At 40.3% G+C, this 13,977-nt stretch overlaps 1 protein-coding gene across 7 annotated transcripts in view; it reads right to left on the bottom strand.

The window, feature by feature from the left end:
• Window positions 1–13,977, bottom strand: part of Nfat5 (nuclear factor of activated T cells 5) — an 86,079-nt gene that overhangs the window by 8,499 nt on the left and 63,603 nt on the right. For 6 of the 7 annotated variants that reach the window (XM_029480995.1, XM_021171155.2, XM_029480994.1 and 3 more), the window contains 5 exons: window positions 12,978–13,110; window positions 9,384–9,464; window positions 4,650–4,798; window positions 1,448–3,923; window positions 344–585 (listed from right to left, as the gene is read on the bottom strand). In XM_029480995.1, the coding sequence (XP_029336855.1) occupies window positions 350–585; window positions 1,448–3,923; window positions 4,650–4,798; window positions 9,384–9,464; window positions 12,978–13,110 (3,075 nt within the window). In that variant the 3' untranslated portion in view covers window positions 344–349. The remainder of the gene's footprint in view (window positions 1–343; window positions 586–1,447; window positions 3,924–4,649; window positions 4,799–9,383; window positions 9,465–12,977; window positions 13,111–13,977) is intronic. The other variant, XM_029480992.1, reaches the window with a different exon arrangement.

The following is a 13,977-nucleotide window of genomic DNA, read 5'->3' as shown; positions in this document are numbered from 1 at the left end:
GTCAAATATGCTGCACAAGTAAGTACCCAACCAAGATATAGCCCCAGACTATAAGATTTATTAGTCTATAAAAGTTTTTCTTTCATGCTCTCCTTTTCTACTATGATTGGATCTAGGGCCTTATATGCTAGCCTGATGTTCTGTTCTCAAATGAATGAAGCTCTCAGCCAGAAGGAATGCCCAGTATTTCCTACCTAATCTAAGCTATCATTCAGAGTGACTTACTCAAAGTGAAGGTCCTATTTTAACTAACCGTAAAAGCTAAACAGTGCTACTAACCCAAATCTGTTGTGAGTAAAATTTAGTAACGCTTTTCACTAAGAGACCAAAATGTAATACTTACATCTCACTAAAAGGAGCCAGTTAAATTGTTCCCTTGGCTTTGCAATGAAACAAGCAAATCAATCTTTTCCATGTTCTGACTGCTGTTCACAGAGGAGGCCAGTGGGGAAGTCTCTGGCATTTGCTGAGAAAGAAGTGTTGTCACAGAAGATTGGCCCTCATTTTGTGGTTGGCCCGGCTGATTTATGGCCATCAGCTGATCTGGCAATGTAGCTGGTCCAGAGGTTAAAAGCTGACTACAATCTGAAAAGACAGCAAAATCAGAAACATCTGATTAGTTAAGATTTCTGAAAAAAACACTTTTTAGTTGCCAGGGGAAATTTATTACTATACTGATCTACATTACTAAAACTAAAGTGCTTGACAGTCTAACAAAATGGTTTTCACAAGACAACACTGGAATCTATCTTGGGATTCTTATAAACATATATAAAAGTACTACTGAAACTGCGTATGGTGGAGCACACCTTTAATTTCAGCATTTGGGAAGAACAGCAAGTGAACCTTGTGAGTTCAAGGCCAGTTGGTCTACACAGTGAGTTCCAGAACAACCATGACTAAATAGTGAGACCTTACCTCTAAATAAATGCAGTCATACAAATAAAAGTATTACTTAATTACTTGATGTAACAGATGAAAAGTGGGTGCCTAACTTTTTAGAAACAACTTAATTGGCTAAGATACTTTCTTCATTTTCCTTTCAAATTAATGTCATAAAACGGCACACACATTTGTACATATCTTTTCATTTAAACCTCTTAACATCTTTGTGAGGTATAAAAACTATCACTTTTTTTTTTTTTTTTTGGTGTCTGTTTCTGAGATAAGGTCTCATGTACCCTAGGCTAGACTCAAACACTATGGAGTCACAGATGACTTTGAATTCCTGATCCTCCTGCCTACACCTCTGAAGGGCTAGAATTACAGGCATGTACCAATTACTTTTGAAAACATGGAAATTCATGCCTATAAAGGGCAAATAATGTGTCCAAGGCCTCAGTCTTTAGCTGGTGGAATTCCACTCTGCTTTGAAACTACTGTGCCTTATGCTTCCTTATAATGATCTGAACATTTCAAATGATACTGAGAAATTTGAGTTCCTTACTATTTTGAATGCCAAATAAGAACATTCCTGAAGTCTGCTGAGATGAGCCAGGAGAATTTTGTATTTGGTTTATTGTGCCTCCTGTAGTGTTGTGAAATAAAGTAGCCTGTGGCTGGGGTGAAGAAGTGCTTCCTTGGATTCCAGGGATGTTGTTCTGCGGGGAATAAAGAGGAGACTGCTGCATGTCTGGTTGGTTTATACTGGTTTGCAGTGCAGACATGGATGCTGGAGAGAGGAAGAGTGTGACTTGCTGCTCTTGAGAACTAGGTGACCCTTGAACCAACTGGATCTGAGGAGAGCTATGGAACAAGGAGGTCTGTGGTGACTCAGATTGCGTAGGACCTGGGTTCTGAAGTGAGGAAACCGTAGGCTGATTCTGAAATTGCATGGGCTGCTGCTCTTGGTTCATTGGGGCCATATTACTTTGCTGGTGAAAAATTGACTGGTTCTGCTGCTCCTGACTAGCCATTGGGTTCTGGTTTGGGCTAAACATCATGTTTGGTGGTGGCTGCTTCTGGGAGGCCATTGTAGCCATGGCATTCTGATTACTGAATAAAATGCTCTGTTGCTGCTGTTGCTGCTGCTGCTGCTGCTGTTGCTGCTGTTGCTGCTGCTGCTCCTGGGATGGAGAGTTACTCTGCATGCCAACTATTGGGTGCTGTGTTTGGAAAATTGGACCTTGCTGGTTTTGAGGCATTGGATTAGGAGGCAGGGAGCCAAGGGCCACCTGAGGCTGAAATAACCCTTGCTGAGAGGGTTGTGCCTGTTCCTGGGAAAGAATAGGGGTCTGGATGTGTGAGATTGGAGGCTGCTGTTGGAAAGCAGCTTGCTGCTCAGTGTTTGATGTTGACTGAAGTGGAGAAATTGAGTTCTGTGCTGCAAAAAATGAAATCTGCTCTTCTTGGGCTACTGTGTTAGTTTGAAGATTATTGATAGAACTTTGGGAAAGAAATATGTTGGGTGACTGCTGGTCTTGAGGAACTGAAGAGCCCTGTAACACAGCAATGGTATTCTGAGAGTGAAACATTGAAGGCTGCAGTTGTTCAGAGGATGCTGTGGAAGTTTGACTGTGGACAATAGGATTTGGACTATGAAAAATTGAACCTTGAGTTTCCTGGGAAAGGTTCTGAGCATCAGCAATAGGATTCTGAGGATGAAAGAGCTGAGCCTGTGAATGAGAGGACTGCTGCAAAAAGTTCCCAGACTGAAGTGACATCATCTCGCTCCCTTGCTGGAACAAGCTATTGCCTTGTTGCTGGGTACCATTATTCTGAACACTCATTATATTTTTTGTAGATGTAAAGAGGTTTACTTGAGGTTGGCTGTCCCCACTGCGCTGCATTTGGACCATTGTCTGAAATACGCTGTTCTGAATCTGTTTTGCTTGTGCTCCAGTTTCTTCTCCATCTCCTGAACTTGGTGTCTGAAACATAGTGGAGCCAGGGGTTGCCACCTGTGGCGTGGTGGTTGTGGAAGTTTCGTTTCCAGAAGCTGCAGGGGGAGATGAGAATAGCTCACACTGCATTTGCATGTCCTCATTGGTAGGCAGTGCACTCATCATGTGAGAAGGCTGCTGGTAAACTGGAGACTGCTGAAGGCTTCCACTTGCTGAAGTAGCTGAAGGAAACAGCTCTGACTGGATCTGGGCAGCTGCTTGGCAAATGCTCTGCTGCATCTCCATCACCATTGCAGCTGATGACTCCATCACTTGCTGCTGCTGCTGTTGCTGCTGCTGCTGATTAGACAGTGTATTTTCAGTCTGTTGATGGACGCTGTCAGCCCTCCCAGGTAGTAAGTTATCTGGTCTGGTGTGAACTGCAGACTCCGCTGAAGAAAACATTCCAGGGCTTACACTATTTTGAATTTGACTGACTTGGAAAATGTCTGCATTAAGCTGTTCTTGAACATTCTCATTCCCATCTGGGGTAGAAAACAGAACAGACGATAATTGCTGTTGTGCCTCTAAAACCTGCTGGACCAAATCAACGCTTCCACTGCTGCCGCCAGCAGCGCTGCCTGTGAAACTTCCCGCTTGCAGCTGCTGAATAGTACTCTGGAGCTGGCTCACACTGTTTGGCGATGGAAAAATATTTGATGGTATCTGCTGCTGTAACGTCTGTGCTTGTTCTTGTAGTGGGGATTGCTGCTGCTGTGATGCTTCAGTTAACTGTGACAAGTTAACCACTGTATCTGACTGTATTGTGTCTCTGGACTGAGCTTCTCTTGTCTGAAACTGTGTGGCCTGCTGCAGTAGTGCATCGCTGCTGGGCAGCTGACTAGAAGCAGAAACTGCAGGGAACGTCCCGGGCTGTGAGAGGTCCTGCGTTTGGATAGTTGTCAGGGTCTCTGGGTTGTACGCCTTGGGCTGAAGCTGCTGCTGATTCTCACTTGATGACGGAGAGGGAAAGGGTGCGCCCCCCGCTATGTTGGAAACAGTTTCTAAGGTTTGCTGGGTTGATCCAACGCTCTTTGTAGTCTAAAAAATAAAAAGCCACAAACAATATGCACATATAAATAATCACATATATTACTCCAAAAATTATTTCTAAGATTACACACAGAATAAGCTTTCTACTCTACAGTATCACTAAAAGTCAGTCTAAGACTGATTCTTTATGACAATATCTGCTTTCAGTATTGTAAAGATAACCAAACAAGCAGAGCAAGCAGTTATTGATATGCTTAGCCAAATAAGAATAATAAGAGAACATTAATCTGATAGTGTGTGTGTAACTACAACTATGTAAGTTCAAAACTTCCATATTGTGGATCATCAGTAACACTGCAATGGGGAAAACAAGAGGAGAATTAAAAAGAGAGTAGAGAAGGAACCATAATCAAAATACTTCTACTTCTGAAAATGCTAAAATTGGTGCTTTCATTAAATCAACTAATTTTGGGGGCAGGGTCTTTCTCTGTAGCCCAGGTTGGCCTTAATCTCACATCTTTGATTCCTTAGTCCCAAAACCAACTTGTAGTACTTTAAATATACCTCATCTCATGGGAATGAATTCCTCCTCTTATCAAAATGTGTCCTGAAGTTACTTTGTAAGCAATGTTACTGACCTATAAAGCATTTGCTCTGAAAAGCAAAATTCATTAACCATATCTCATGGAAAACAGATGCCAACAGAACAAGAAAGGGGAATATAGCTATTTTTCATATATGAGAGAGATATGGGGCATTCATTATATAACTTACCTGAAAAATTGGGGAAGATCTTTTCTCTGATGTTACTTCCATTGGAGTAACATCTTCAGTCTTAATCATACTGCTTGATATGAGTGGAGTGATCAGGGCATTAGGAAGGATAGTCACCTTATCTACGTTACATCCAGTCGTTTTCATTGCTATACACATAAAAAAGAAAAGTTGTAAACCATAAGAAGCAATATGCTTACTGTAGGCCATGGTTTAAATCTAGTTTGTTTGTTTGTTTGTTTGAAGTAGTCTCTATACAGCCTAGGCTGGCCTCAAACTTGTCATCTTCCTACCTCAACCCCTAAGAGCTCAAAGTATATGTGTGCTATACCACCATACCTGGGTTAAATGTCTATTTTGGATAGATTATATCATGATTATAATCCATGATACATTTATGCTTACCCTATTTTTGAGAAACTCTCATGTAGTCCAGGATGGCCTCAAACTAGATATGTAACCTAGGGTGACCTCAAATTTTTGATCCTTCTGTCTTCGCTTGGAATTACATGTGTGAGCCACTATGTCTGCTATATGCAGAGACAATTATTAAGCCCAGGGTTTAATGCATCCTAGGCATGCATTCTGCCCACTCTGTTATATCCCTACTCCTACCTAACCTCCCTTTACGCAAGTGTGACTGGCCTGAAGAGAAGGCAGGTTTACTTATGTGGTACCGTGCTGGGGAATAAAACCTAGGGTCACCTGCAATCTAGAGGAGACCTCCACCACTACAGAAATACCTACAGCTTATAGGTCAAGTAATAAACTGAACTGGTTCAGCTACCAGCTGTATCCCACAAGCCATATCTAAGTGTCTGGGGTTATACACCATGCAACAGGGAGAGTATTTAGCATACAGATTGTATGTTTACCTCCAGGAGGTTAAACACGGAGGTACAATCCAGCATTCCAACCTTTTGAAGATTGAGATTATTGAAGTATTTCTCAGCAAGAATTTAAGAATATATAAAGTAATTTACAAATTTTGTTCTCTGAATCAGTGTTTTAGAAACTTGAACAATTCAAGGTGGTACAATTGCAATTAAGTGCATTTCTAAACCATTTGCTCCCTCACCAACCTCCACTTTCAATAGCTAGCTATCGACTTACAGCTAGGAGAGCCAATTACTACCTTTCCACTCAACTCCCATCCCCCTTCACTCATTTTCTTTCTTCTTTGTAACTTTTCCTTGAGTTTGCCGTTGGTATTTTATGGAGTCTACTGTTTCAGCTAGTGACAGTCTGTGAATTGATCATGCAGCTAAAGCCTGATGTTTCAAGTTTGAGGCTCAAATTCTTATTACTTTGAGACTACAGAAAGAACCACAGATGGGGTTTTGCTATTATACAGCTCATGCTGGTCTCAAACATTTCTCTTCCTTTCTCAGCTCCAGGGTGCTGGCATTACAGTTCATATGTCACTATGCCTAGTATCTCACAAACTTTCAAATGCCATTATTTTTATCTTTATTCAGTTTATTTCTAAATTTCCTCTTGATACCTATGCTCTCTTTAACAAATATTTATTTCTTTTTACTTTAAACATATGAGTGTTCTGCCTGCTAGCAGGTATATGCACCATGCAACCATAAAGGTCAAGCGAGGGCATTGGCTCCCCTGGAACAAATGGCTGTGAGCTGCCATGAGGTGGTGGAATGGAACCTGGATCTTCTGCAGGAACAGCAAGAGCTCTTAATCACTAAGCCATCTCTCCAGCCACCTGCACTCTTCTTTGAGATAGACTCTCATGTTTCCCAGGGTGGCTTAAACTTAAAGCCAAAGATAACCTTGAACTTGATAACCTTGATACTCCTGCTTTTACTTTTCTTTTTTTTTTTTTTTTAAAGATTTATTTATTTATTATATGTGAATACACTGTAGCTGTCTTCAGACACACCAGAAGAGGGCGTCAGATCTCGTTACGGATGGTTGTGAGCCACCATGTGGTTGCTGGGATTTGAACTCCGGACCTTTGGAAGAGCAGTCGGGTGCTCTTACCCACTGAGCCATCTCACCAGCCCCTGCTTTTACTTTTCAAGCATTCGGATTACAGGTGTGCAACACCATACCTGGTTTATGCAATGCTGGAGAGCCAACTCAGGACCTCAGGCTGTTAGCAAGCACTTTGCTTACTATAAGCCATATCCTCAGCTCAAAACTTTGTCTTTTCTCTGTTTTCTCAGACAGACACTTTTATTTGTTTCTGAGTGCTGGGATTAAAGCCATGTGCCATCACCACCACCAGGCTCAAAACTTTAATGTGAAGATTTTACTATTTCCTTTATTACTGATTTCTTTTTTCATTCTCCCCTACCACCCCCCTTTCTGAGACAGGGTCTATGTAGTTCTGGAATTCACTACTAGACCAGAGTGCCTCAGAGAGATCTTCCCTGTCTCTACTTTATTGTTGATTTTTTATTTGATTCCACTATACACTGGAAGACATAATTTCCCCCAGTTTCAATAAAATATAACTAGCAACAACAACAAAAAATCTGTAGTTTTCTGTTCTGTAATTTCTATTTGGTTGTTTTAAAAATATCTCCTTGTTCTTTACTAAAATTTTCTATTTTTAGTTTTGACTTTCAAGAAATTAAGAATTACCTGTTGTATTAATTTCATGGTCTATCATTTTGTTAGATAGTTCCAACACCTTTCTTAATGATTCATATCAGTTATCTTTTCTCATGTGATTTTTCTTGGTTCCTAATATAACAAATGATTTAAAAACTATTTCAAAGCCATGTTGGATTTTTGTGTTAGGAGACGTAGTTCTACTTAAACTAATATAAGCATGTTTACCATGTTCATCTTGTTTAACTTGCACAGGTTCTGGCTTACTGTAGTTTCAGTGACAGCTTAGTTCAATTTTGGGTTATCTGGTCTGGTTATTCCTAACTCTACCTGATCTGTGTCTGGTGTTGCCTACCTAGTGGGAAGTGCTTCCCTGGTTATTGGTGTCTTTAGAGAAGTGAGGAAAGCATTTCTCTTATATGTTTCTTTGGTATCACAGTGGCAGCAGGCTTTCTAATCTATCACTGCTGGTGATATTGGAGTAGAGAATCATCTACATGGGCTGCCTCTGCTACCTCTGGGTATGCGTAACAAACTGGGATACTGATGTCTAATTGGCTTTCTGACACTCGGCTGACATTTTTATTTTTTTTTATTTTTTAGATGGGGTCTCTACATATCCCTGGCTGTCTTGGAACTTACTATGTAGACCAGGCAACTCACAAAAATCTACCTACCTCTGCCTCACAAGTGCTGGCATTAAAAGCATGAGCTTCCACACCTGGTTCTCACTAGCTTAGACTGGCTTTTGTTAGTAGGTAGAAAGCTGTAAGATCCCTAGCTTAGGTGTTCTAGTTAGGTGGAGCGCTAGTGCTTCTGGGCTGGGTAAGAGTAAGGAAATACTGAGCTTGCATGCATTGTCAGTACAGAGAAGGCTGACTTGCTGTTGTGTGGTATGGCACAGGGATGATACACTGGGATCCACTGTTGCCATTTCTGGAGGCAGACTGACTCATGAATTATAGAACTGTGTCATTGTGTAATCTGTATCTTCATAGATAAAGGCATAAAAGCACCATCATCACATACTGTAATTGTGGACCATAATCTGCTTTACCACATTGTAACAAACTTAAGTTGGTTTATAACCATTGCTTCTTTTGTACTTGGGTTTTTGGAGACAGTCTTAGTATAAAGGCTAGTTGGGTCTTGAGCTCATGAAATTCCTGTCTCAGATAACAGAGCACTGACACTGTAGGAATGCCAGGCGGTGGTGGCGCACGCCTTTAATTCCAGCACTTGGGAGGCAGAGGCAAAGGCAGGTGGATTTCTGAGTTCTACAGAGTGAGTTCCAGAACAGCCAGGGCTATACAGAGAAACCCTGTCTCGAAAAAAAAAAGAAAAAACAAAACAAAACAAGAAATTGTAGGAATGTGCTATCACTCCTGGTCTTCAGTGTTTTGATGTCTCTTAAATTGGTCGAGAAGTAAATAAACATGTCAGACTTAGGAATGGTTAGATCCAAAGTAACTCTTCAAACACCTACACTTCATATCTTAGTCTCTTCAGTCTCAGTGAAAAGCACAACTGTATGACTTATTCTCATTGCTTTTATGGGATTTGGGCTTTATTTTGGTGTTTTTCTATTTCTATATTTATCTTGTGTGTATGTGTGGGTATCCAACTGCCATGATACATGTGAAGGTCAGCTACTTGTGAGAGTTGGTCCCCTTTTTCAACAATGCCTGTGTGTCTTGGGGATTAAACCCAGGTCATTGGAACTGGTGGCAAGTACCTTATCCACTGAGCCATCTTGAAGGCCCATAAGGGTTAAACTGAAGAAAACTGAAGAAACCACACTCCTCTACTCAAACATATTAGTTATTATTTTGAGACAAGGTCTTGGTAATCTTGAACTCATGATCCCCTTGCCTCCCAAGTGCTAGGATTACAAGTATGCACCACCATGTCTGGTCTATTATGGGTTTTTGTTTTGTTTAAAAAAAAAAATATATATATGTATATATGCTAAATGAAGGGAAATATCAAGTTGAAAAATAAGTCTCTGCATCAGTGAAGTTAAACAAGTATTTATTTTATAATTTGGAAAACACCTTGCTAAGCATCACATTAGATCAGAGAAAACAAAGCATTAAGGTTTTGCTGGTAAACACACAGGAGGGCAAAATTAGTTTTTGAGAAGAATCAACTCGGTACCTTTCATGGCTTCTTCAAAAGAGCAAGGTCTTGCTGGACTAGATATCTCCTTTTTCACATTTACATTCAAAGCACCAGCTGCTGATATTAAAAATAAAAGTCATATATTTTGTTCAATATATTCATCTTGATGAAATACATATTCTAATAATCTTTAATTGGAGTAATTTCTTAGCATGTCATTGACTTGTTTACTAGAACCCTAGGTTAATTTTTTATAACCAGCAGACTACTCTCTAAAATATACTTATCTACAAGCAGATAAAATATATCACTTACCAAAACCGAAAACTTTAAGAATCCGTTTAACACATGAATGGAAGACTGACATCAAATATCAGACATTTAACACTTAACAGCTACATTAGAGCACTAGCAAGAAAAAAAGGTTATCATTTACCTATGTAAGTTTATTAAAAAGTACCAACTGGAAAACACTTATCAATATTTAAAGTAAATTAAAACACACATGATGAACATACTAGGTCTCTAATATTATGACTATTCTTTCAGTAAAACTTTGAAAAAGAATCTTTGCTAGCGCTAACAGAGAACCACAAGGTTACTATACCTAGCTATGTTGCTTAAATCTTCCATAACAGCTTTTGACTTAAGGAGCTGAAGAACAGAGATCATTTCTAAACAATAATGTTAAACTGCAAATGAGTAGGTTCTGCTTCAAATGGTCATTATTGTTATTATTGTCATTTTTGATTTTTGAAATGTCATGGATTCTCTTTAACCTTGTTTTTTGTTTGTTTTGTTTTTTAAAGACAAGGTTTCCTAAACCTGGTGGTTCTCAACCCATGGGTAGGGACCTCCATAGGGTAATATACAAAACATTCTGTATATCATATATTTATATTATGATAACAGTAGCAAAATTACAGTTAAGTAGCAACAAAATAATTTTATAGCTGGGGTTATTACAACATAAGGAAATGTATTAAAGGGTTGCAGCATTTGGAAGGTTGAGAACCACTGTGACCTAGCCCAACCAGAAGGTCATAGATTTAGTAAGCCTCAGTGATCCTCCTGTCTCCATCTCGTCAGTGCTGTGATTACTACTGTACGTGTGTGAACCACAATGTGGGTGTTGGGAATTGAACCTGGGTTCTCTGCAAAAGCAACAAGTGCTTTTAACCACTGTGTTGGCTAGTCTCATGTCAACTTGACACACACAAACTAGAGTTATCTAAAGGAAGAAACCTCAATTGAGAAGATGCCTCCATAAGATCCAAATGTAAGGCATTTTCTTAGTGATCAATGTGAGAGGGCCCGGCCCATTGTGAATAGTTCCATCCCTGGGCTGATGGTCCTGGGTTCTATAAGAAAGTAGGCTGAGCAAGCCAGGGGAAGCAAGCCAGTAAGTAGCACTCTCCATGGCCTCTGCATCAGCTCCTGCCTCCAGGTTCCTGCATTGTTTGAGTTTGAGTTTCTTCTGTTCTGACTTCTTTGTTGATGAACAGCAATATGGAAGTATAAGCCAAACAAAACAAACCCTTTCCTCTCCAACTTGCATTTTGGTCATAAAATTACATTTACTTATTGTCTGTGTGCATGCATACACATGTACAACAGAATACATGTGGGGGTCAAATTGGTTCTCCTCTACCCCATGGGTCTCAGGAACTGAACTCAGGCTCCTAGGCCATTACCACACTGAGCAATCATGCTGAACCTAGCCTGTTACTTTTATCTAAAACACATCTTAATTTTTATTTGTCAAGGCTTGTTTGTTTTGTTATGAAGTAAAGTATTCCTATGTGGCCCAGGTTGTCCTCAAACCGGCAATCTTAGTGCATCAGGCTCTTGACTGCTGAGGTGACAAACTGGAATCATCCAGCCTGACTTTCAATGTTTTTTGTTTGTTTGTTTGTTTGTTTGAGACAGGGTTTCTCTGTGCAGCCCTGGCTGTCCTGGAACTCACTCTGTAGACCAGGCTGGCCTCGAACTCAGAAATCCGCCTGACTCTGCCTCCCGAGTGCTGGGATTAAAGGCATGTGCCACTACGCCCGGCTGGGCTTTCAATGTTTTAAGCATTAAAAAAAAAAAAAAAAAAAATTAGTAGTGTGGGGTGAGCATGCCAAGGTCCTCAACTTACTTATTTTGCACTCATAAACATGCAAAATGAGATTTGAGTTGGTTTACTTTGAACTCATTATTTCTCATAACAATAGCAGAATAGTTATTTCTAATTTAATAAAAAGAGAAAGTTCAGGGCTGGAGAGATGACTTATTAAGAGCACTTCCTGTTCTCACAGTGGACTCAAATTCAGTTCCCAGCATCTACCTGGCCACTCCCAACCTACTGTCCATAACCCTAGTTTCAGGGGACCCAACACCCAGGCCAGGAAGCACTAATGATCTACTTGTCTCTGCCTCCCCAGAACTGCTTTTTTTTTGGGGGGGGCAGTTTCGAGACAGGGTTTCTCTGTATAGCCCTGGCTGTCCTGGAACTCACTTTATAGACCAGGCTGGCCTTGAACTCAGAAATCCGCCTGCCTCTGCCTCCCGAGTGCTGGGATTATTAAAGGCGTGCGCCACCAGGCCCGGCTTGAGAACTGCTTTTTATGTGGATGTTGGAAATCAACTCAAGTCCTTATGCTTGCGAGGCAAACACTCTCCTGCCTGAGCAGAAGCTGTCTTACTTTTCCTCACCTTCTGTTTCACTGGGTCCTGAAATACGTGGGAATAACATTATCAATAACCTGTAGCAGGACGACAGGTTAATAATAGTAGCAGAACTGCTAATTCTGAAATAGTCTTCATATTAGAACAAACTGAACCAATAACAACTGCAGCAGAAACTGAGCCTCCTGGCAATGCAACATGCAATTCATTTTCATTTCCAAAATGCTCTTCCCATTTTTGTCAGAGGCTTTCTTAATTTTTCAGGTAACTAAACAAAATAGGCAAATAACTCAGAAGTTACATTTTGGCTAAATAAATAAATTTAAAACATTTCAGTTGCTTTTGTGGTCTGCTTTCTAAATCATTAAATGCTTAAAGTATATTTAAAACATTTATTATTTCTGGGCAATGGTGGCACACACCTTTAATCCCACCACTAAGGAGGCAGAGGCAATGAGATCTGAGCTTGATGCCAGCCTGGTCTACAGAGCAAGTTCCAGGGCAGCCAGGGCTACACAGAGAAACCCTGTGATCAGAGGTATATAGTTCAGTAGTTAAGCATGTGGTTAGCATACATATAAAGCCCTGGAATCAACCCCAACATGATGGTAGGGGTGGAGGAGAGACCTCATAAACCAGACAAACTTTAGCAATTTCCCAGTTTTGAATTTCACCTTCCTGCATTTAAGAGGCACTCAATAACAGTGATAGTCACTAGAAAGTGACCTGTGACTAACTCTGGAGCATCAGAGCTTAAGCACTCTCAGCTCTCTTATTATGAGAGAACAAGTGAAAATGGTTCTCAGAGTAACAGTAGCATTTGGTAGCTGTCTTTTTATAAAATATTACTCATCTCCAAATTAGTAGGGCTTCATGTTTTGGCTGTCTAGACTTCAAACTTTTTCAAAGGTATAGAATTTAATTATTCATTTTAGTTCAGAACTGTTCATTCTGACATACCTGGATCTGGAGTGTACGTAAATGGCTGAACATCATGAGATCTTCCAGCATTGGTCACAACATATATTCCCACTGATACAGGCAAAGTTATATGTTGGTCATGATACGGAGGAACCTTCACAATAAGATGGTTCTAATTAAGGAAAAAATATAAGAATCAGATAGTAAGTCAATGTTTAAGAAAAAAAATGGTAAATTTCCTGTTATCTGCACAATTTAGAAGTTTGATTAGAAAAAAGCCACAGGTTGGGCAGTGGTGGTGCACGCCTTTAATCTCAGCACTTGGGAGGCAGAGGCAGGCAGATTTCTGAGTTCGAGGCCAGCCTGGTCTACAAAGTGAGTTCCAGGACAGCCAGGGCTACACAGAGAAACCCTGTCTCGAAAAACAAAACAAAACAAAGAAAAAAGGCACAATAGATTTTTTGAGTCAGGTCTTGCTATGGAGCTCAGACCTGTCTCAATCCTCAGATCTTTCTACTTCATTCATACTCCTACATGCTGAGATTAGGTGTGGGTCACTACGTCAAACAAAAAAGGATGCTTTAAAGCTCAGGTTGGTACGTGCATGTCATTCATCTTAGTATGTCATGCATAGTAAAGCCCTCATTTTTACAACAGTCTACAAAGTCCCTGTTTAGCCAACTTCATCTCATTCCTACTCTCACCATGGTCCTTTTAATTACAAACTTCAGCTTTATCTCAGACTTGTTCTCTCCAACTATAATATTTTCATCTTCTCAGATGGAAAATTCCTAACCTATACCCAGGTCTCATAAACAAATGCCACCTTCATAGTCTCCCTTCTACTCCCCGTCTATTCTTTTAAAGCAGTACTCTCCTCAACCCGGTCACATTTATTTTACTTATATGAGTACACTGTCGCTGTCTTCAGACACACCAGAAGAGGGCGTCAGATCCTATTACAGATGGCTGTGAGCCACCATGTGGTTACTGGGAATTTAACTCAGAACCTCTGGAAGAGCAGTTGGTGCTCTTAACC

This window comes from Mus caroli, chromosome 8, assembly GCF_900094665.2.
Source record: "Mus caroli chromosome 8, CAROLI_EIJ_v1.1, whole genome shotgun sequence".
NCBI lineage: Eukaryota > Metazoa > Chordata > Mammalia > Rodentia > Muridae > Mus > Mus caroli.
Note: the sequence above shows the minus strand (reverse complement) of the source record. Positions and strands in the feature narration are given on the sequence as shown.